Below are 22,804 nucleotides of genomic sequence, written 5' to 3' on the forward strand. Positions count from 1 at the left end.
TGGCATTCTAACCAGAATCCCATTAACAAACATATCGATTTGTACCCCATTTACCAACCTCTCAGAAAAAGAACCAGATGTGATATCACCCACCACAACAGACCAAGGCAGATAAATAGCAAGAGGGACAGAACACCACTGCTTCATTGCAGGCTCACTGATGATGTTACCTAGCATGGTGATGAAATGTCTGAGCACAAATCTACCAGCTCAACAAGCAAACTTACAACCTGATCTGCAAGCTGAGCTCCAAACCCTCTCCAAAGTTGCAAATTAATGGACCAGCAGGATGGTGAGGAGGTGATTTTGGCCAGAATTGTTTGACAATTGCACACAGTGTCAATTTTTGGCAGTAGTTTTGTTTTGCATATGGGATGTGCCGATGATTGCAGAGAAAGCGTTGCTCCCGTGATTAGCATATGTACAGGTGTCAGCTGTTTCTGACCTGCTCGTTTATAGACGATGGGCGAGAAAGCAGTTGCAGGTGAGGAAAGAACCAGAGATTGTAATTTGCTGGTTAGCTTTTATTAAGGGCCAGCACAGATGTGTTTGGTTGAATAGCCTCCTGTGCCATACCATTCTATCATTTAGTTCCATGAGCTACAACTTTAAAATGAGCAGCCAGCATTAGTTATGGGTTGCTAACTGTCCAAGAAGCAGCAAGGTAGCTCAGTGGTTAGCACTGCTGCCTCACAATGCCTGGGACTTGGGTTCAATTCTAGTCTTGGGTGACTGTGTGGAGTTTGCACATTCTCCCTGTGTCTGTATGGGTTTCTTCCCACAATCCAAAGACGTATAAGTTAGATAGATTGGTCATACTAAATTGCCCATAACATCCATGGATATGTAGGTTAGGAGTATTAGCCATGGAAAATGCAAGGATGGGATAGGGATGTGAGTCTGGGTGGGATGTTCTTTGGAGAATCAGTGTGGACTTGTTGGGCAGAATGGCCTGTTTCCACACTGTAGGGACTCTACAAAAGAAAGAAAATCTCCAGGAATTAGATCTCAGACACATCTATGAGCAATAGAGGGTGAAAAAACAGAAATATCATGTTGTTTTTCATTTACTTTAAAAAGATTTTGATAATTTACTATAACAACATTGCAGATCTGGAGGAAAAAATCTTGGACTTGATGGGGTTATGTGATAATTCCTCCAGGTATATGCTCTATAACAGAACTGGCAAGATGGGAAAAAGGTCAGAAGGGTTGTTAAATGTTTAAGTGAAGAATCAGGCAAGTGAACAAAAGCAGAAGATGGTGGATGCTGGAAATCTGAAACAGAATGTTGGAGAAACTCAGCAGGTCCAGCAGTAGCATCAGTGGAGAGAGAAAATGAGTTGATGTTTTGGGTCCAGTATGACTTTTTAGAGTGGTTCTTTTGTTCTGAAGTCATATTAGACTGGAAATGTTAACTGTTTCTCTTGACACAAGTGCTGCCAGACCTACTGAATTTCTCCAGCAGTTTGTTTTTAGAAGGAAAGAAAGGCTTGTTTTAAAGTGAGAATTGCAGAGGGATTTTTGTGAAATTTTGAATTAAAATGAAAGGGAGAATTGGAAAAGCTTATTTTAAAGTGTAAAGAGGAATTTAAGGAAGCTTGCTATCCAGTTCAATGAAAACATAGGGAAGTTTGCTTCAAAGTGTAAGTGGGGACAGGGGTTTGAGGGAAGCTTGTCTTAAAATAAAATATAAAGGGAGAATTGGGAAAGTTTGTAAAGTGAAAGTGGGATTTAAGAAATCTTGTTTTAAAGAGTAAAAGGGGGAAATATTTGAACATGCTTTTAAGTTTGAAAGAAAAATTGGGGAAGTTTGCTTTAAAGTGTGAAGGGGAAGTTAGTGTATGCAAAGCATAGGGGGAAGATAGTGTGGGAATTAAAAATGTATTTCAAGCATCAAAGTAAATAAACTGATGAGGAAATTAGAATACTTAAAAGCATAGAGAAAAAAGTAGACAGTATAAAGTGCAAAGCGGAATTAGAAGATGTATTTGAAACAGTAAAAGTAAACAAAGCTCCTTTAAAGTGTGAAGAGGGATTAGAAAATATATTTAAAACATAAAAAGGAAGGAGAAATAGGTTTGTTGAAAAAGTGAGGAATTTATCCAGACTTTGTAAAGCAGTGTGTTTGTTCCACCCGGAACCCAGTCAGGGTTGCACACTCCTCAGCCGGAAGAGCCGTGGGGAAGGTTTGGGGGCGGTGCACGGGTTGGAACCGAGCGGGAACGGGCGGTGCGTCCGCCGGCGGCGGGTGACCTGAGGCAGCGGCGATGAGGAGAGGAGCCGCCGGCTGATGGAGTCGCTGGCGGCCTATGTGTACAAGGCGGCGAGTGAGGGCCGCGTCCTGACACTGGCCGCGCTGCTGCTCAACCGCTCGGAGGCCGAGAGCCGGCGGCTGTTGGCGCAGGTGAGCCCGGGGCCTGGAGCTGGGCCTGGGGTCGGGGTCGGCCCTGGCTCCGGGCAGAGAGCCACCCCGCTCATCGCCGCCGCCCGTAACGGCCACGCCAAGGTGGTGAAGCTGCTGCTGGAACATTACCGGGTGGAGACCGAGCAAACCGGCACCGTCCGCTTTGACGGTTATGTCATTGACGGCGCCACCGCGCTGTGGTGTGCGGCGGGCGCTGGCCACCTCCCGGTCGTCCGGCTCCTGGTCGCCAACGGCGCCAATGTTAACCACACCACGGCCACCAACTCCACCCCGCTCCGGGCCGCGTGCTTCGACGGCCGCCTGGACATTGTCCGTTACCTGGTGGAGAACCGCGCGGACATCCGCATCGCCAACAAATACGACAACACCTGCCTGATGATCGCCGCGTACAAGGGGCACGCCGAGGTGGTCAGGTAGGAGAGCGGCTCCCCGCGGCCTGGGGCGACTATGATACACCGTCAGCAAGGTGTACAGCACAGAAACACGACACCTCCACCCAACCCGTCAGTGCAGACCAGATATCCCAACCTAATCCAGTCCCATTTGCCAGCACTTGGACCACATCCCTCTAAACCCTTCCTATTCATATCCCCATCCAGATGCCTTTTAAATGCCGTAATTGTACCAGCCTCCACCACTTCCTCTGGCAGCTTGTTCCATACACATACCACCGAAAAAGTTGCCCCTTGGGTCCCTTTTTATGTCTTGCCACCCTCACCCTAAACCTTGGTTTGGAATCTGCTTTTCTGGGGCAAAAGGCCTTGGCTTTTCATTTGGAATCTGTTGTTCTTGGGGAAAAGATCGTAGCCATGCCTCCATAATTTTACAAACTTCTGTAAAGTGACCACTCAGCCTCCGACACTCCAGGGATATGTGGGGTTAATGGCACATAACGATGGAATAACATATTGGGAGAGGTCTGAGAATGGGAGAGGTGTGAGGATTCAGGGAATGGGGGTGTTAGGATAGGCTGCTCAGGATTGGTGTGAGGATGGGAGGAACTTGTGGCTGGGCATGAGGCGGTGGGGGCAGTCTTTCAACCCGAAAATATTAGAGTCATTGATTTGGTTATGATCAGCTCAAAGAATTGCAAATAATTTGGAGTAGACAGACAGGAGCAATCTGAGTGTTTACCATCTCTGGGCCAAACCATACGATGTAGTAACCAAAGTAGTCCATTGAGTCTGCTCTCCATTCAATAAATCTTGGCTGATCTGATGTAGCTCAAATTTTGTCTTTTTCCAAAACCCTTGATTCCCTTACTGATTAAAAAGTCAGTACTATTTTTCAGCACCACACTTTTTGACTCTGATGTCCAGCATCTGCAATAGTCCTCACTTCCTCATGATTCAAAAATCTGTCTATCTCAGCCTTGAATATACTTAATAACCCAGCCCATGTAGTGAAAAAATTCTACAGATTCGCTACCCCAGGTGAGAAGACATTCTTCCTCATCTGCCTTGATGTGCAACCTCCTCTGGTCTCAGAGATTCCAGAAAGCTGAAACAACCTTTCTACATTTACCCTGTCAAGTCCCAAGAATTTTGTATGTTTCAATGACATTGCCTCTTATTCTTCTATACTCCAATGAATACAAACCCAATCTCCCCACCTCCCCACATAAAACATTTCCTCTATATATTCCACATTTGTGAAGATTTTGCCCATTTTTAAACCTGTATATTTCTCTGGAGGCTCTGTCATTTGCACCACTTGCTTTCCCACCTATTTTTGAGTCATTTGCAAACTTCGCTACATACATTCACTTTCTGGCTCCAGGCAATTAATATATGTCATAAATCATTGTGGCATACCACTTTTTACAATTTGCCATCTTGAAATGTCCCCTTTCTCCCAGCTTTCTGACTTCTAGTAGTTAACCAATCCTCTATCCATGGTATACTCTAACACCAGGGGCATTTATCTTAAGTAGCCTAATGTATTTTATTTTATAAATCACCTTCTGAAAATTGAAATATATTACATCCACTGTTTCCCCTTCATCTATCTTGCTTGTTACCATCTCATACAGCATAGAAAGAGGCCCACCATGTCTATGCAAATCTCAAATACCAGACTACTCTAATCCCATTTACCTGCATTTAGTCCAATGCCGACTCTGTCTGGCATTTTAAGTCAAGTGTGGCGCTGGAAAAGTACAGGCAGTCAGGCAGCATGGAAGGAGCAGGGGAGTCGACATTTCGAGCATAAGCTCTTCATCAGGAATGGTATTTTTAGAGGATCTTTTCTCTAGTTATTCAATTTAGTTTCTCTCCGCCTCTTGTGCCTTGAATATTTAATAAATTTGTAATGCTGTTCGTGTCTTTACAGTGAAGATAGAAATAAAATATTTATTCAATTCCTGTGCAATTTCCTAATTCCTCATTATTAATCCCCCTGTCTCATTCTCTAAGGGACCTATGTTCATTTTGGCATCTCCCTTTTTATATATTTAAAGAAACTTTTGCTATCAATCTTGATAATACTGCAAATTTATTGTGATTTTTTTTTCCCCTTTTTTATTTGGTTGTCTTTTGTTCCTAAAACATACTCAATTCTCTGGTTTATCGCTAATCTTTGTCACATTGTATGTTTTTCCTTTCAATCTGATGCTATCCTTAACTTCCCTGGCTAACCATAGTAGGCTTATTCCCTTCCTCAAATCCTTCAAGCTCACTCGATTATGTCTTCATAAACTATTTTCTGAAATGTAGTTCCTCAACTGTGTTTTCTGCTAAACCCCTTTCCTGGTCCATTCCAGCCAACACTCCTCTCATTCCTTTGTAATTACCCTTATTTAAGCTTAGCACCACTGTTTCAAGCGACCTTTGAGAAGATTTATAGCTCAGGTGGAGGTTCTGGATGTAGATTTACTTGCTGAGCTGGAAGGTTCGTTTTCAGATGTTTCCGCACCATACTAGGTACCATCTTCGGTGAGCCTCTGGATGAAGCACTGGTGGGTGTAGCACGCTTTCTATTTATATGTTTGAGTTTCCTTGGGTCGATGATGTCATTTCCGATGGTGATGTTATTTCCTGTTCTTTTTCTCAGGGGGTGGTAGATGGGATCCAAGTCTATGTGTTTGTTAATAGCGTTCAGGTTGGAATGCCATGTTTCTAGGAATTTTTGTGCATGTCTATTTGGCTTGTCCTAAGATGGATGTGTTGTCCCAGTCGAAGTAGTGTCCTTGCTCCTCTGTATGTAAGGATACTAGACAGAGTGGGTCATGTCTTTTTGTAGCTAGTTGATGCTCATATATCCTGGTGGCTAGTTTTTTGCCTGTTTGTCCAATGTAGTGTTTGTTACACCCCTTGCAAGGTATTTTGTAAATGACATTAGTTTTGTTTGTTGTCAGTATAGGGTCTTTCAAATTCATTAGCTGCTGTTTTAGTGTGTTGGTTGGTTTGTGGGCTACCATGATGCCATGAAATAGGTAATTTGAAAAAGAATGGGTACCTAATGAACACAGTCCGTTTCTCAGCAACAAACCCAAACAAGCAGACAAAATGCATCCAGAAACCCTAGCCACTCTTCCCCTACATCAAAGACATCTCTGAAATGACTGCCAGACTACTCAGATCTCTTGGCATTGTGGTAGCCCACCAACACACTAAAACAGCAGCTAATGAACTTGAATACTCTATACAGACAACAAGCAAAACTAATGTCATTTACAAAATACCTTGCAAGAATTGTAACAAACACTACATTGAACAAACAGGCAGAAAACCAGCCACCAGGATGCATGAACATCAACTAGCCAGAAACAGACAACCCACTTTCACTAGGACACCACTTCAACTGGGACAACACATCCGTCCGAGGACAAGCCAAACAGGCATGCAGGAGAATTCCGAGAAGCATGGCATTCCAACCGGAACTCTATCAATAAACACATTGACTTGGATCCCATTTACCACCCTCTGAGAAAAAGAAGAGGAAATGACGTCACCGACCCAAGAAACCCAAACATATAAATAGAAAGCGTGCTACACCCACCAGTGCTTCATCCGGAAGCTCACTGAAGATGTTACCTAGTATGGTGACGAAACGTCTGAAAATGACCCTTTCAGCTCAGCAAGCAAACCTATATCCAGAACTGTTGTTTCTGACCCAAGTTCTCCCTCATGTTTAATGCTAAATTCTAGCATGTTATGGTCACTGATCATGAGGGAATCTTTTACTCTGCCATCATTTATCCAACCTGCCTCATTATACCTCAGTGCATCCAAAAATAGCCTGATTATTGGTTGAATCCACTACATGTTGTTCTAGAAAACTGTCCCAAATACGCTCAGTGAATTCTTCCTCATTTGCCTCATCTGTCAATCTGACTATCTTAGTCTACGCGAAGGTGAAAGTAACCCATGATAAATGTGTTTTTTTTAACACCACCTAATTATCTCCTGATTTGTACTCTGTTGGGGTCTTGAACCTGAACTTTCTATTTGAAGGGTTGGGGCACTATCTGTGTCCTGCCAGACCCTTCCCTGGCGGTTTACATTTGGACAGGGAGGCTAATAACAAATGGGAATGTGCTGAAATGGTAAACTGACCAGGAGAGGTAACAACTCGAGGACACTTACAAAGGGTGTTAGCGCATGTAGTATTTATTAGGGGCGTTAAAACTCAAGTTGCTGTGATTGGTGGAGAATGTGGTGTGCAGAGGTATATGTAAAGATGCCTGCACTGTGAGTAACATTATACTGGTAGGATAGGAAGGAACTGTGCATGTGTGTGGTTTAGCAGTATATTAACTCCAAAATAATGAATGGGTTAATGCTGATGTTAAAATACATGATGATTTCAAATTCTGGCTACTGAATCATAATTGCATAGGTCACAGTGAAATAAAATCTTCGCATGCACACATCCTGAACAGAAGCGAATACCCAAAGAATACACTGGCACTGTTTGCTCCAGTTACACAACCCTGAGATTCTTAGCTTGGTCTAATTTTGAGCTGTTGTAGCTATCCAATGAACCTCATACTCACTTTGTTCCTTCCTCTTGGTCCTTAAATGGTAAGCCTTTTAATCAGTTGATCATTCTAACTTGATGTGGAAATGTAAACTTTTGAGTGTCCATTAGGTCAGTTGGCCAATTTTTAAAAAAAATTTCAGAAATATAATTTATTTATAAAAATCATGTATAAATATGTAGATTCTGATTTGTATTTGCAGAGAGGAAAACAAAACAAAATTGGAAGTTTGACATTTCTCAGAGCTTCTCTACAGTTGCAAAAACAAAGGCATTTTCTACTTATCCTGGAAACTATAATTATGTTCATTTGAGGGTCCGACAACTGATTGGACCCTTCTTATACTTTCCGCAAGATGACTGGATACTAGATGACAGTCTTTCCCCACTAACACTTGGTGGCTGCTGCCCCAAATTTTAGTGCATCCCTCAGCACGGAGATCTAGACCTTGGAATGTGCTAGTCTGCAACATTTAGTCGAGGCCAACAAGTTTCTTCCACTGAATTGATGCTATTCCAGGCACAGTCAATGTTTGTCTTGATGTGCCGCCCATGGAACAACGCGTAGAGCACAAAGTCCTGCATCATGGAGCTGTTTGAGACAAACTTGACAAAAACCACTGCATCCCTTTCCAGACCTTCTTTGCAAAGACACTTCCCAGAAGGATATGAGTGACGGTCTCTTCATCTATGTAGCTGCTTCGAGGGCAGTGTGTAGTGGCACAAAGACTGGGTATGCATGAAGGGATTTGACAGCAGTGCCCTTTGCATCACCAGCCAAGCTATGTCTAGGCGCTTGTTGCAAAGGTCTCGTGATGGGGCATTCTGCCAAATGATTTTGACAGACTGTTCAGGGAAAAATGTGACTGGATCTACCATCTCTTTTTCCTCATGGGGTCTTCAGAACATTACATGCTGATCATTTCCTGATGGACTTGTTGTCAAAGGTGTATCTCTTTGCAATTTTTTTGGCTAATTGTCTGATATGTAATACAGAGTGACACCAAGCTTGTGTTCAATTCCTGTACCCACGGAGGTCACCATGAAGTCCCTGTCTGAGTCATGATGACCCTCTGGTGAAATTCATCACCAGTCCTATTTCTCTGAGAGAGTACCCTCTGGGACAATGTTAACTTTCACTTCATTCCATCATTTCAGCTCCTTTTTGGTTCTTTGCCGTTACGTCACGTCTGTGTTCCATGCTTATTGATAGTCCGTATTTACCCATAACTTTCAGCACTTCATTAAAGCTCCTCAATAAGAACTGCATTCCCTTGTTCCTGCACCATTTCAAATCCTCCCCTATTTAATTCATAAATCATTTAATTTCTAATAGCTGCTGACTTTTGGCAACCTCAGGAGAGGTAAATGCTGATCTAATTAAGTTGCTGACTTCAAACAGCTGCATGATTCCATTTTTCTGTTGCGTGCAAAAGGACAATTTTGAATTAATGGGCTATTTTGTACACTGGGGGGTAGTTTGGTTTTGAAAACAATGCACCAAGTGGGGTGAGATTGCTTGTCAGCTAAATATTTTTGCAATCGCTGTAATCGTTAATTATTTTCATATATAAAATCCCACTGCTTCCAAGTCAGCACTTTTTCAAACTTGAAGCTGTCAGAGAGTTCAGGGAGCCTTGGCACTTAAATATTCACTAATGTAGCAATAATAGATAGTAAACATGAGTAATCTAGCTGTAAATTAATTACACTTTTAAATATGTTAATCAATGTATGTAAATTACACTAATCTGGATGCCTGAACTTTTCCTGTACTTGTTTACATCCTTTTATTTGTTTTCTGTCAGAGCTCAATATTCAATTTTGGATCCATCCTTGTTTTATTCAGTTTGTTATTATTTTTTGCCTTCATGTTACAGGCTATATATTGTCAGTGAGATATTTAGTTAGACACTTAGTGTTCATTTAGCTGTTTAGTCAGAGGATTTGTTTAGTTGTGAAATGCTTGGACATTTTGTTTTCCACGTAAAAGTACCCTGCATTAATATCTGCTTTTCTATATTTATTGATTTTTCTGTCTAGTGTAACAATGGGTACGTCATTTTTCTGCATCACCTTTAGCTGCAATCTTGTCTCTGAGTCAGAAGCCTGCAGCTTCAGCTCTCTCTCCAGGACAGCACTGACAATACTACACTGACCATCAACTATAATTAAGGAACTTCTGATTTAATGGAGTTTATCAAACAAAATATTAAACCAAAGGAACATCTTGTCTAAAGGAGTGTGACATTCGTCCCTCATCTTAAAAGAGGCCCCTGATCAAAAGTCCTCCCTTCTATTGCTGTATGTGGGATCTTGCTTTTTGTACAATGGCTCCATGGCTTGCCTACAAATCATCAATGACTATGTTTCAAAAACAAATTAATTCACTACAGAGTAATTTGAAATATCTGCCTGTTCTGGGCGTAGGTTTGCTTGCTGTGCTGGAAGAGCGCAGCAGGTCAGGCAGCATCTAGGGAACAGGAGAATCGACGTTTCGGGCATTAGCCCTTCTTCATTCCTGAAGAAGGGCTAATGCCCGAAACGTCGATTCTCCTGTTCCCTAGATGCTGCCTGACCTGCTGCGCTTCTCCAGCAACACATTTCCATCTCTGATCTCCAGCATCTGCAGACCTCATTTTCTCTTGCTGTGCTGGAAGGTTTGTTTTCAGACGTTTCATCACCATACTAGGTAATATCTCCAGTGAGCATCCGAATGAAGCACTGGTGGTGTAGCCAGCCTGCTTTCTATTTATATGTTTGAGTTTCCTAGGGTTGGTGATGTCATTTCCAATTCTTTTTCTTGGGGGTGGTAAATGGGATCCAAGTCAATGTGTTTGTTGATAGAGTTCCAGTTGGAACGCCATGCTTCTAGGATTTCTCGTGCGTTCCTCTTTGGCTTGTCCTGGGATGAATGTGTTGTTCCAGTTCTTCCTCATCTGTGTGTAAGGATACTAGTGAGAGTGGGCCATATCGTTTTCTGGCTAGTATTCTGCCTGTTTGTCCAATGTAGTGTTTGTTACAGTCCTTGCAACGTCTTTTGCATTTCTGACTGCCAGACTACTCAGACCCCTCGGCATCATGGTAGTCCACAAACCCACCATCACACTAAAACAGCAACTAATGAACTTGAATACCCTATACAGGCAGCAAGCAAAATACATGAACGTCAACTAGCCACAAAACGACATGACCCACTTTCACTAGTATTCTTACATACGGATGAGGGAAGACACCACATCGACTGGGTCAACACATCGATCCTAGGACAAGCTAAACAGAGTCATAGAGGTATACAGTACGGAAACAGACCCTTCGGTCCAACTCATCCATGCTGACCAGATATCCCAACCCAATCTAGTTCCACTTGCCAGCACCTGGCCCATATCCCTCCAAACCCTTCCTATTCATATACCCATCCAGATGTCTCTTAAATGTTGCAGTTGTACTAGCTTCCACTGCTTCCTCTGGCAGCTCAGTCCATACTCGTATTACCCTCTGAATGAAAAAGTTGCCTCTTAGGTCTCTTTTATATCTTTCCCCTCTCACCCTAAACCGATGCCCTCTTGGATGCAGTTTGCACGAGAACTCCTGGAAGTATGGCATTCCAACTGGAAGTCTATCAACAAACACTTGGATCCCATTTACCACCCCCTGAGAAAAAAAACAGGAAATGACATCACCAACCCTAAGAAACTCAAACATATAAATAGAAAGCGGGCTACACCACCAGTGCTTCATTCGGACACTCACTGAAGATATTACCTGGTATAGTGATGAAATGTCTGAAAACGAACCTTCCAGCTCAGTGAGCAAACCTACATCCAGATTCTCGACCTGAGCTAGAAATCTTCTCAAAACTTGCTATTATCTGCCTGTGTAAAGTGATATATAAATACAAGTTGTTTTTCTTCTAACACTACAAAGTGCACTGGTCTGGAGGTTGTGGGACTAGAGAATAGGGTGAGAGAAAGAAACCTTTGTTTCTCAGAAGATGGACATTGCTTTTCAATATCACTTTTAAGGCATCATCCTCTGTTTGTTGCAAGAATGAGATCCAAATAACTCTGTTAACCTCCACAAACTGCATCCAAACCTGAGAGTGTTCCTGATTAGTCAACTTGTGGGAGTGTACCATAGCCCAGCATTGTCAGGATATGCACACTAACCATTGTGGTCCTGGTATCCTAATGTAAAACCAAGTGAATCCTGCACTGTTCCAGGCAAGTTTGGGATGTTAAAGCCAAATGTATATAAAAATCCCATGTTATGTTTGAGGAGAGCTGGAGAAAGTCCACCTGGCATCCATGCCAGTGTTCTTACTTAACCAAAACCAGCAAAACTAGGTTCATCTCTCCGCTATCTTTGGATCTTTAGATTTGTAAAAAGGCCATTGTTTGTTTACATCATTAATGTTCATATGGACCTTCAGTGTTTGGTGACTGGCGCTAAAAAGATACCATATATGCAGGTTATTTCACAGTTAAAATGTTCTAATGAGTGCATTTATTCACTTAAAATTGTTGTTCATAGTTGTGACCTAAATTTGAGAAAAACACCCTACAGATGTTTTAAACTGACTGATGAGATCCTTAGATTACTACTGTAATAACAGGAATGCTGGGATGTGACCAGTTATATTTTCAGACATATGTTTTGGATTTGTTCCCTTTGTGTGTTTTTCCATTTCACCACCATTCATAGTTTGAACTATTTTAAATGGAATAATTTGCAAGGGAGGGGGGGGAAGCATTATACATAATGTCTCTTTTCCTAAGGTGAGCTTTATCTGTACATGCAGCATTAATGCTTACTTTTTTGTGTATTTGGATATGTATTTCTCACATGCCTGGAGTTTTATTTTCTCTTTTTCATGAAGAAACACCTGGTATTATGTTCGCAGCTCTCAAAGCTCTGAGTGTTGGCTAGCCTGAATGATGCACTTCACCTTCAGATCCTTGTCCTGCAGAAGTCTTAAAATATCCGCCAATGTGCATTTCTATAACACATTCCCTTTGGAAAGGAGTGAAAAATCCCAGACATCTCAATGGAGCAAAAAAAAAATTGTTCTAATTTTCACACCAAACCACATCCTTCCGATGTTGGGATAGGTACCAGAAAGTTGGTCAAAAAGGTATGTTTTGAGGAATGTCTTTAAAGGAGAAGGGGTGGGGCGAGGCTTAGTGTGGAAATTGCACATCTTTGGGCCCTTGAAGATGAAGATATAGCTGCCAATTATAGCATAGGAATTGAGGATGCCCCAAAACCAGAGTGAGAGGAAAAAGGATATTTCAGAGGCTTGTGGGACTGGAGGAATTTAGCCTGATTTTGTCCTATTTTGATCTGTGTGTCTGGGAAATGATAGTCAGCTAACTTCTGTTAGGCTGAACTGCTCATCTAAATTGTAATTAGCTTAGTGCAGTGGAATGATCAAATTCAGGACTTTCCTGTTTATATGTCTTTGAGCTAAACAAGGCAAATTGGTTATCATACAATCAACTTCCACAGTTCAATTGAATTCTGTGATAGAGAAGTGCAAGTTTATTTATCATTCATTCCACTGCTGATTTTTCATGGGCCTTGTTCATAGTAAATTGATGGCAGCAGGTACAAAATAACTATACCCCATTGAGGAGTAAGCACTTTCTAAAGAGAAGCATAAAATATTGAAGACAGAAAATTGGCATGAAAGGAGAAGGAGAAAGCTGAATCAAGGTCCAAAGCAAAAAGATCCCTTCCTTGACCCCTCCAGGGCTTCTGAGGTTAGCAATATTATGAATGCTTCAGGTAAGATCATTTAACAGGGCATCTAAAGTTACACTTAACCTGGAGTTTTTCACTGTAAAATACTACATTACGTCAGTCTGTGCCCTTATCTACTATATGTGCAGGGAATGTCTTTGTTGTGGCATAAGTGATTCTAGGCCTCTGACAATCTGTGGTATGTTAACTGGTTCTGTTGACAAATGGTGACTGAATAGAATATTTCTGATTGCCAGTGGCTACAGTTTTTTTTTGTTGCTGCTGCCCTAAGCTCTATGTCTGTCTTGTTTTCTCAGGTACCTGTTGGAGCAGCACGCAGATCCCAATGCCAAGGCACAGTGTGGAGCCACTGCACTGCATTTTGCTGCAGAAGCTGGCCACCTGGAGATTGTGAGGGAGCTGGTGAAGTGGCAGGCGACTATGGTGGTGAATGGCCATGGGATGACTCCACTCAAAGTGGCGGCAGAGAGCTGCAAGGCAGATGTGGTGGAGCTGCTGCTGTCGCACGTGGATTGCGACCGAAGGAGCCGAATAGAAGCACTGGAGCTGCTCGGTGCCTCTTTTGCCAATGATCGGGAGAACTATGACATTGAGAAAACCTACCACTATCTGTACCTGGCCATGCTTGAGCGGCACCGTGAACCCAGCGACCCAATGGAGAAATCCACCCTGCCTTCCATCGAGGCTTATGGCGGGCGGACTGAGTGTAGGACTCTATCGGAACTTGAGGCTATCCGACAGGACAGGGACGCTCTCCACATGGAAGGGCTGATTGTCCGTGAGCGGATTCTGGGCTCTGACAATATCGATGTTTCACACCCTATCATTTACAGGGGGGCAGTGTATGCAGACAACATGGAGTTTGAACAGTGTATAAAGTTGTGGCTCCATGCCTTGCACTTGCGACAGAAAGGAAACCGAAACACCCACAAAGATCTCTTGCGGTTTGCTCAGGTCTTTTCTCAGATGATACACTTGAATGAGCCAGTGAAACCCCAGGACGTGGAGAGAGTATTGAAATGCAGTGTGCTGGAAATAGAAAGAGGACTGTTGCGGATCAAGGACTCCTCTGAGGTAGACCTCCATGCAGCCATGGACAATTGTGAGTCAAACATTTTTACCTTCCTGTACCTCGTGTGCATCTCCACCAAAACCCAGTGCACTGAGGAAGAACGAGCCCGCATCAATAAGCAGATCTACAAGCTGATCCACCTGGATCCCCGGACGCGAGAGGGCTCCAGCCTGCTGCACTTGGCGGTGAACTCTGGCACTCCAGTGGACGATTTTCACACCAACGATGTGTGTAGCTTCCCCAGCGCACAGGTCACCAAACTGCTGCTCGACTGTGGGGCTGACATGAATGCTGTGGATAAGGATGGCAATGGGCCGCTGCACATTATTGTGCAATACAACCGGCCCATCAGCGACTTCCTCACACTGCACGCCATCATCATCAGCCTGGTGGAGGCTGGCGCTCATGCTGATATGACCAATAAGCAGAAGAAGACTCCGCTGGACAAGAGCACCACTGGTGTGTCTGAAATCCTCCTCAAGACTCAGATGAAAATGAGCCTCAAGTGCCTGGCTGCCCGAGCCGTCCGTGTTCATAACATCAGTTATAAAAGCCAGATTCCTCAGGCATTGGAAGAGTTTGTAGAAATCCATTAACATTCTAAATAGCTCAGATCAGTCTTTATGAAACCAGGACTAGGTATGTCTGTAACATATTGCTTTAGCAAATTGATTTGCTCAGTTTTTAGGTATGTTTTCTTACCATTCCCATTTCTTTCCACTACTGTGCTGATTGTATGCAATGCTTCTATCAAATGGTGTGATATTCTGGAGGGTGGCTTAAACAAACTTCTGAAAATAAGTCACCAAAAGTTGATTTGTAATGGATTTAATTTAATGTATTAAGTTAAGAGTTAACTCTGTCTTCTAAAAATCTATTTTTCATAACGCCAGGTTCTAATCAACTGTTTTCTGGTGTCCTGTTGTATAGGGTCACAAATCAGAGCTCACGTGCTCGCTCTTTCTCCAGCATTGTCTGCTGATTTAAGGATTTGGATGCAGTTAATTATGGAATGTTGTCATCGACTGTTTGGACTTGTACCTTTTTAATGTGGCACTCCTTCCCTTTCCGACTTTGCTTGTACTGCAAAGTGAACAATGAACACGGTATTCAGCTGAGCAAAACTTGGCTTGGTCAGAGTTGTGCTTTTTGTGGGTTGTTTTAATAGATGGTAAGGATGCCAAATGTTAGAAAGCTCTGTACAAAAAAAGTGAAATGCAAAGTGTTGATGCAGTATAATGCTTTATAACACATTGACTGGCCCTGTATTAGGTACGTGTCAGATGCAGCCAAAGTAACTGGCAGTACACTTTTTCCATATTCAAACAGTGGATCCATTTTTAAATAGAAGACATAAGATCACAAATTTTAATGGTGTACTCTTATCATGTGTCCTGTGATGGCGCAGTTGGGTTATCCAGTAAATAATTGGGCAGCCAGATCTCCAATCTGACATTTGATTGAGCATTTTGTTGATTTTGAGATACAACTGTTGCGAATGTCAAAAGGGATCAGTGTGTATCACCGATTCTAGAAAGCTATTCAGATGCTGAAGGTGAGTACTGCAAATATGTATATGCCTGACCTGTCCATAAATCAGGCACTTGTGTAAAACACACCAGAGTTCTGTTCTTATACAGTCTGTATATTTTCCTGGCTAGAAATTCTGTTTGAACCAAAGGTGTTCTGTAGGGTACACTGTTTGATGTATCCAGCCTGTTATTTTCAGGGAGACTGCCTGTGATCTGAACACAAAGGGCTATATTTTCCCTTTATCCTGCCATACTCAAATATTTCTTCCCATTTGACTAAAAAAAACCTTGATGAATAAATACATTGGAGTTATTGCAACATGATGTCAAATTATTAAAGCTGGTTAGCACATTAACTCTTCAGATCAGTTTGCAGTCAAATTATTGTTGCTCAGAGTGAAGGTCTGGATCCTCAAGAAATATTTTCAAACAAATGGGAATGTGAGACTGTAATGGTTGACAGTTTGATACCGATTGGTCAAGATGTTCCCATGGAGAAAGCAACATGGGACTTGCCGACCAATTGTTTGAAATTTGGCATTTTTAAGTTTGTCCTGATGAGGGCACAATGGAAAGTTTGAGCAATGTCTCTGTCTTAAGCAAGATTCAGTTTCTCTACATTATCAACATTTTGAAACAGAGCAAGAAATGCCAAAATTCTGTTTTTTAAAATTGATCTTGGCATTCTGGAAAACTTGTTTATTTAATATATTTATTTTGTAGTTAATAGGTGGGAAATCTTGACAATACCATTTTAATTTATTTTGCTTATTCCTTACTTTTGAAATGTCTAATCATTGCCTCACCGATGTCAGCTAACAACCAACTCTGGTCTGGCAGCTTTTGTGGAAAAAAAGCAGAGTTAATGGTTCGAGTCTATTTATCAGAAATTAGTCACCAGACTCTGCTTTCTCTCTACAGTTGCTGCCAGACCTTCTGAGTTTTGCCAGCAATTTCTGTTTCTGTTTCTGTTTCAGGTCTCCAGTATCTACACTTCTTTGCTTTACTTTAAACAATTCTGATTCTTCTAATGCAGCTGGACTCTTGTTGATCATCACACAGGTTGGAAATACAGCAGTTATTGTCACTTGCCATTTAAATTGGTCAATTTACATTTAGAGTCCACTTTGTAACTTCCTGCTTGGTACTGACCTCAAATCTGGCAAACTGTGAAATGGAGGGTTGAACTGCTGTGTAAGCCCAATACTGACAGTCTTTAACCCAAAACTCTGTGTTCCTGTTGTAGACCATTGAAACCTCTGAGCACTAATTATGAAAGAGGGTGAGGGGTCTGATCCATGTCTTGTTTTATATTATAACTTTATATGAAATATTTATACTTCAGTGAAATCACCTAAGACTACTTAAAGTTGACTCTGTTTCCTGATATGTAATATGGATCAAACGTGGCACCACTCTATAGTGCAATGTTAAGCCTCTATGAAGTGAATTATCTTTCAATATTTATCTGTTTGTCACTTGTGGATTTTAGGTAGGCTTACTGTGGGCATAAATTTATATTTCTGAGTTAGGTTTATAGTTTATCTTCTAACCTGCAAAGTCTAAAAATGAAAACTTTTGACAGTATTTTTCATTAGCTGTAGAATTTGACTATTTATTGTGCTTGTGAATGATTGGCTTCAGCAAAAATAAAGCATAAGAATTGCTAATAAGTTGTGAAATATTATTTTAGTTCATAAGTGTTTACATTGTGCTTTATTAGCATCGTCATGGCTGAGTTGATAAAGCAAATGTATAACTCTGGCCATACCAGCAGATGGCCCTACCTTTGATACCTGCTCTATGTAATAGTGACAGTACTTCAAGGATATGAATCTCAGGTTAGCAGGTTTAGTATTTAGCATGTATTTAGTGTTTATCACAATATTGACTCTAAATTCCTGTTATTTCACAGATGTGAAAGGTTCATAGCTCACAAAGGAACGTAGGGATGAGTGAGGTTGTGAAGGTCTTTTACATAGGGCGGAGCAGCAATTGCAGAACATCTACATTCAGTGTAATATGTACTTGGATGTTGAAAGTTGAGATTAGTTCCACATTGCACATATTCAGGAGCCTATAAGTCTGATTCCTTGCCTCATTTTACAAGCTTTAAATCAATGGAACGGAATGGAGAAAAATAACCCCCATCCCAACCAGAATGCCAGTGGAATAAAACCAGATCATGCCTCGTTTGCAGACTCTATTGCTGCTTTAGTCAAATCCATCTGTTGTCTTGCATTCATGCATTGGCTTGCTTGCGCGCGCTGTCATCCAAATACAGTGATCAAAATTAAGATTATTCTGCTTACCAACATCCATGCTGGTGCAAGGTCCCTAGTTTTTAAGCAGCGATGAAGGTTCTTCGGGAAAAATGCAGATCACACTTTTGAGCTTGTTTCTAATTATTAATTTTATTGTTTAGATTAATGTTTGGAAATTTAACTTTTAAATGGAAACATGAGAAAAAAAATCAGAAATCCTGTGACTGACGGTTGAAGTTTTTTAAAAGTGGGAGGGCAGAATTGAGAGGTTTTTGTCAGTTAAGCATAGAAAGAGTCTCACTTTAAATTTTATTACTTGATCCATCTAAATTTCTGGTTGGCTGAAACATAAAAGGAAAAGTGTTTGCAGGCAAGGGATTCTTTCTACTTCGCTAATTTTGTGGCTAAAGTAAGCTGCAACAATGGCAATGCTGAGAGTAAAACCGCAGCAGTTTTTTTGGAGGGTGGGATTGTGAAAAAAGAAGCAATGAATCAAGTCCCTGTCTATCAATTTAATTCATCAATCCCAATCTTAATGCCTCTAAAGCTGGACGTTAACTTTTAGAAAACATTTGAAGACATAGAGGATTGTTCCCATTTTGGCCTGTTGACAAGTATGTAATCTTTGTCTTTTAATTGGTGATTTTTCAAACTTTCATGGTAGTATTTAGGTATTCTAACTTGTCATCTGGCTTCCAAACACACCTCCACTATTATTGTAGCATAGCATAGCTCCTTATAAGAGAAGGGGGAAAACTATGCAGAAACAGGGCTATCATGGTATTGAGATTGTAGAATTTTACAGTGTGGCAGGCAGGTATTCATCTGCTGTGCTCTGTCAAGTTGTATACTCTTCCCCTGTTCTTTGCTTTCCTCCTATAGCCCTCTAAAATGACAGCAAATACAAATTTTGTCATGTCTTACATGGAATCACGACCACCAATTTCGAGACAGTTGGTTTAGAGAAAGCTACAAACCTAATGGTTGTACTGAAAATTAAGAAGTAGGTGGGTGTGAAATTGTCCTGACTTTGTTTGTAGAACTGTCTTGATTTTTTTTCAAAAGCAAATATTTCTTGATGCCTGAATTATTAGAGCTGACCCTTGTGCTAGTGACTTTATTTTCCTGTTTCTTGCCTTCCTCATCAACTCAGCGGCAAAATGACCCTGTATAATCTTGATCCATTTTGTGTGACATTCTTTATTTATCCCTACAAGCTGGTCAGCACAAGTAACAGATCTGCAATCAAAAGCACTTGAGTAATTGGAGATACTCACTCTCCCCAAGTACAACCCAATGGGAATCTTGATTTTCCACATATCTCCTTCGGTAAGCTTTTCCTGGGTTTTGTTCCATCTGTTTTTGTAACCCTTACTGAATTGACGATCCATCAGACCTAATATGAATAGCTAGAAGAGAGCCTGTTCTGTCCTGTTCACATCCAGCACCTCATGTCTGCCCGCATTTCCATAGTCACTACTTGGAAGCACTGGCTGTCTTCCAGTCTTGATGGCGATGATTTTAATTTGCTTCAGTGCTTTCCCACTGAATGCTTAGCCGGGATTTGAACTGGAAAACTATCTGGCAGTGTCTGTTCTACTTGTTCAGGAGTGATGTCTTTCAGTGGAATTGGTGTGTGCACTCATTTTGTTTCTGCTGAAATCCTGGGGAGGACAGTGATGCATACTTTAAAATGAGGATTCAAAGCTTAGTGATTCAGAATATCTTGTTATTAACAGCTAATGACTCATGTGACAGCCTCAATGCCCTTTTAATTTTCTAGTTCTATTCCTGAAAAAGAACAACTTTTATGCCAAGGACCCTTAATGTAAATGTTTCACTTGGAGGCCATTGCAGGCTGGTTAGTGCTGTAGTATTGAGGCAAATCTGTGCTTGAATTTAGATTATTATTGATGTAGTTTATGGTTAAGTGTTTGCTCGCAATGAAAAGAGTTCCACTGCCTTTGGCAGTTGTGGTGTCGTTGATTAAAGTACTGAGTGTGTGGTGTAGTTGCTAATTGTGCTGAATATTCTTGGGAAAGGTTGTACAGTTGGCAACCGGAACCATTCCTGAGTTCATTTCAGATCACTGACCCAAAGATACCACAATCTGTTGTTGATTGTACTAGGCATTCTGCTTGAAAGCAGTGACACTGTGACTCTTCTCTGCGGATTTTAAATTGGCCATTATTTTACAGCAACGTTTTGGATTTTTGATACACAAGTGGTTGAACAGTTAAAAATTTATTATGTTTTTAAATGCTTTATGGACACCCCTTAGCTCAGTGAATAAACTTTTATGCTCTTGAGTAATTTGGAGCAGGAAAATTCCAGCTCTGTATCGCATTGGCTGTTGCATATTAGCTTTGTCATCGATGAACTATAGAGTGGGAAAAATGGGGAGGGATTTGCACTCTTGGTTGCTGTCACCTATTGGTAATTGTGTGTGTATATGGGGCTATTGGGTGTTGAATTGATTCAACTCATGGGTGACTACTGCAGGGACACTGTCTAGGCTAGCATATTATGAATTCGTGGAAATCATCTTATGCCTGAACAGGTTTCTTGGGAGCAAACTGCAAAAAGAACAGAAATGTAATTAAATTATTCATCAATATTGCTAATTTTTTTGCCCTATTTTCATTACATCTAACATTCTACAGATCGTGTTCATGACCATGGAATCATCATTTGTATAAGTACTTTAGAAGAGATTGCAGTCATAATGGAGTGTGAGCAGAGGTTCATCTAGTATGTGTTGGATTAATATAACATTTGACATACCAATTGTGTATCTAAAGAACTGGTTCCTTAAGTGTCACTAGTCTGTATCTCCTGATATAAGTAACCAACATGTAGAGGAAGCTTGGATTTAGTTGCCCCAAGGACATTTTTAAGGGGTTAAATTTTATTTTCCATTAGCCCATTGCTAAGGCTAAACTTCAAAATAAGTGTTGTGTAGGATTGTATGGAGTGAAACTGAATTAATGCATTACCACCAAACGCCTTAACAATGGATTAAAATAAAGGAAGGGGGAAGAAAAACATTCTCATTACGCAGCCCAAATGATCTTTTCTGATTTTTGACTTATAATGTACAATTTGTCTTCCTACAAGAGCTGTGCTTTTGCAGAGTTTATTTAAAAATATGTACCCTGTGTATCTGATCAATTTGCAGCTTCTGATTTGTGGTTTTTGGCAAAGTAATACAAATCAGAACATCATGCTCTTCCGTCTGTAATATTACGTGTCTATTGAAGAGATTCTAAATGTTTAGCAGTATAAATCAGTGATGAGAGATACTATTGAAAATTCAGGATGGAGCAGAAACTATTTAACTTGAATTGAAATGTCATGGCACTTTGCACTATAACTCCTCAGGACATACAGCTAATGTAACTGTTTTCTCACAATTCCCAAGATGCAGATTTATTTTCCCTTTGGTTTTAAAGCGCACTGCTACTTGGAAAATTGGATTTGCTGTTGGATTTTTAAATTCCCCTTTTAATCTCGTTTTCCACTGAATTGTAATGTACTTTTGTTTGTTGGAAAGGGGTGAAATATGTAACATTTCCTGTATTTTGTAAAATGTGATTCTTTTGTTAAATAACCTTATGTACACACTGAAACAAAGTCAGGACTTGTCATTAAAAGTCAGAGATAGTGACGATGTAATTATGAGTAGTGTGTTTTGTTCTGCACGACATTGTGAAAAACAAAAGCTTATGAAATATAAGAGTTGGAGGAGATCATTCATCCCCTTGAATCTGTTTGAAGGATCAATTCGACCATCGGTAATATGCATCTTAACTCCACTTGCCTGCCATGGTTTTGAAACCCTTCATTCTTTAGCCTGCTGAGCCCAATTTTGCAATGTTCTTTTGACCCCTCCCCCGAATCCACAGTACTTTGCGGATGTATTTGAGTTTTCATTATTCTTTGTGATGACATTTCCTGACGTTACCGATTTTGTTTTTTATGTTTAATTTTAAGGCTTATTCCCTCTTGTCTGTACTGTGCGACAAGTTAATTGCCCCCTGTATTGCAGAAGACCTCTTAAAGTGTCAAATTGAGAGTCTTTAATACTCTAATTCTACTTTTTTGAGTATGTAAAATAAAGGCTATCCTGGGTATGGCCAACAAGGGTAAGTGATGGAAATTGCATATGGGCATTTTTAAAAATTAATGTGTAACTTAGAATTGTGTTGGAATCACAAAGTACTGAACAGAGTAGTGTTTCTAAATTTAATGATCCCACCTGATGGTAATACTGTACAGGTTAGATCCCATCTAGAGCTGTGGCTTGTTAGACCATAAGTCTTTATTTTTGCAATTAATGTGGTGGTTGTACACCAAGCATATCCACAAGAACCTGCTACTGTGCTCTTCCTTTAAGTTTTTTTGCACCAAAGGAAAATGAACTGTTACCGAATCTGTATTCAAATCTGCACACCTGCTTCTGGATGTTTGTCTTTTTATGATGCTAGACCTTGTTGTGAGATATCAGTTTTATTCACTTCTCCTTTCACCCCTCCGACCCCTCCAATGACTGAAAAGTTTACCTCAGCTGTTTACTATCAAATGCATGTAAATAAATAAATTTCCAGAAATCCCGTCAGCTCACTTTTCATATAAATGAAACAAAACTGGTCTTTTCCTCTATGTCAAAAGATTGAAATGCAAATCAAATTTAAAACTACAAAACTGCTTCCACTTATAGACCCCAAGTACCACCTTACTGCAGATTTAAAAACGATGAAAAAAA

At 40.8% G+C, this 22,804-nt stretch overlaps 1 protein-coding gene across 2 annotated transcripts; it reads left to right on the forward strand.

The window, feature by feature from the left end:
- The first annotated feature begins 1,517 nt into the window (after positions 1-1,517).
- fem1b (fem-1 homolog b) lies at positions 1,518-21,714 on the forward strand. Of its 2 annotated transcripts, XM_043677191.1 has the most exons (3): positions 1,518-2,841; positions 13,468-14,882; positions 15,174-21,714. In XM_043677191.1, the coding sequence occupies exons 1-2, from the start codon at positions 2,294-2,296 to the stop codon at positions 14,837-14,839; spliced, it is 1,920 nt and encodes a 639-aa protein (XP_043533126.1). In that variant the 5' UTR covers positions 1,518-2,293; the 3' UTR covers positions 14,840-14,882; positions 15,174-21,714. The 2 variants fall into 2 exon arrangements, with proteins under 2 accessions (XP_043533126.1, XP_043533125.1); XM_043677190.1 differs by having other exon boundaries at positions 13,468-21,714.
- Positions 21,715-22,804: the final 1,090 nt, after the last annotated feature.

This window comes from Chiloscyllium plagiosum, chromosome 36 (assembly GCF_004010195.1).
Source record: "Chiloscyllium plagiosum isolate BGI_BamShark_2017 chromosome 36, ASM401019v2, whole genome shotgun sequence".
Taxonomy (NCBI): domain Eukaryota; kingdom Metazoa; phylum Chordata; class Chondrichthyes; order Orectolobiformes; family Hemiscylliidae; genus Chiloscyllium; species Chiloscyllium plagiosum.

Excerpts from the sequence above, each read along its gene's own strand:
- fem1b (XM_043677190.1), top strand. The coding sequence starts at position 2,294 with ATGGAGTCGCTGGCGGCCTATGTGTACAAGGCGGCGAGTGAGGGCCGC. Across the intron at positions 2,842-13,467 it reads GGGCACGCCGAGGTGGTCAG|GTACCTGTTGGAGCAGCACG; the intron begins GTAGGAGAGCGG and ends TTGTTTTCTCAG.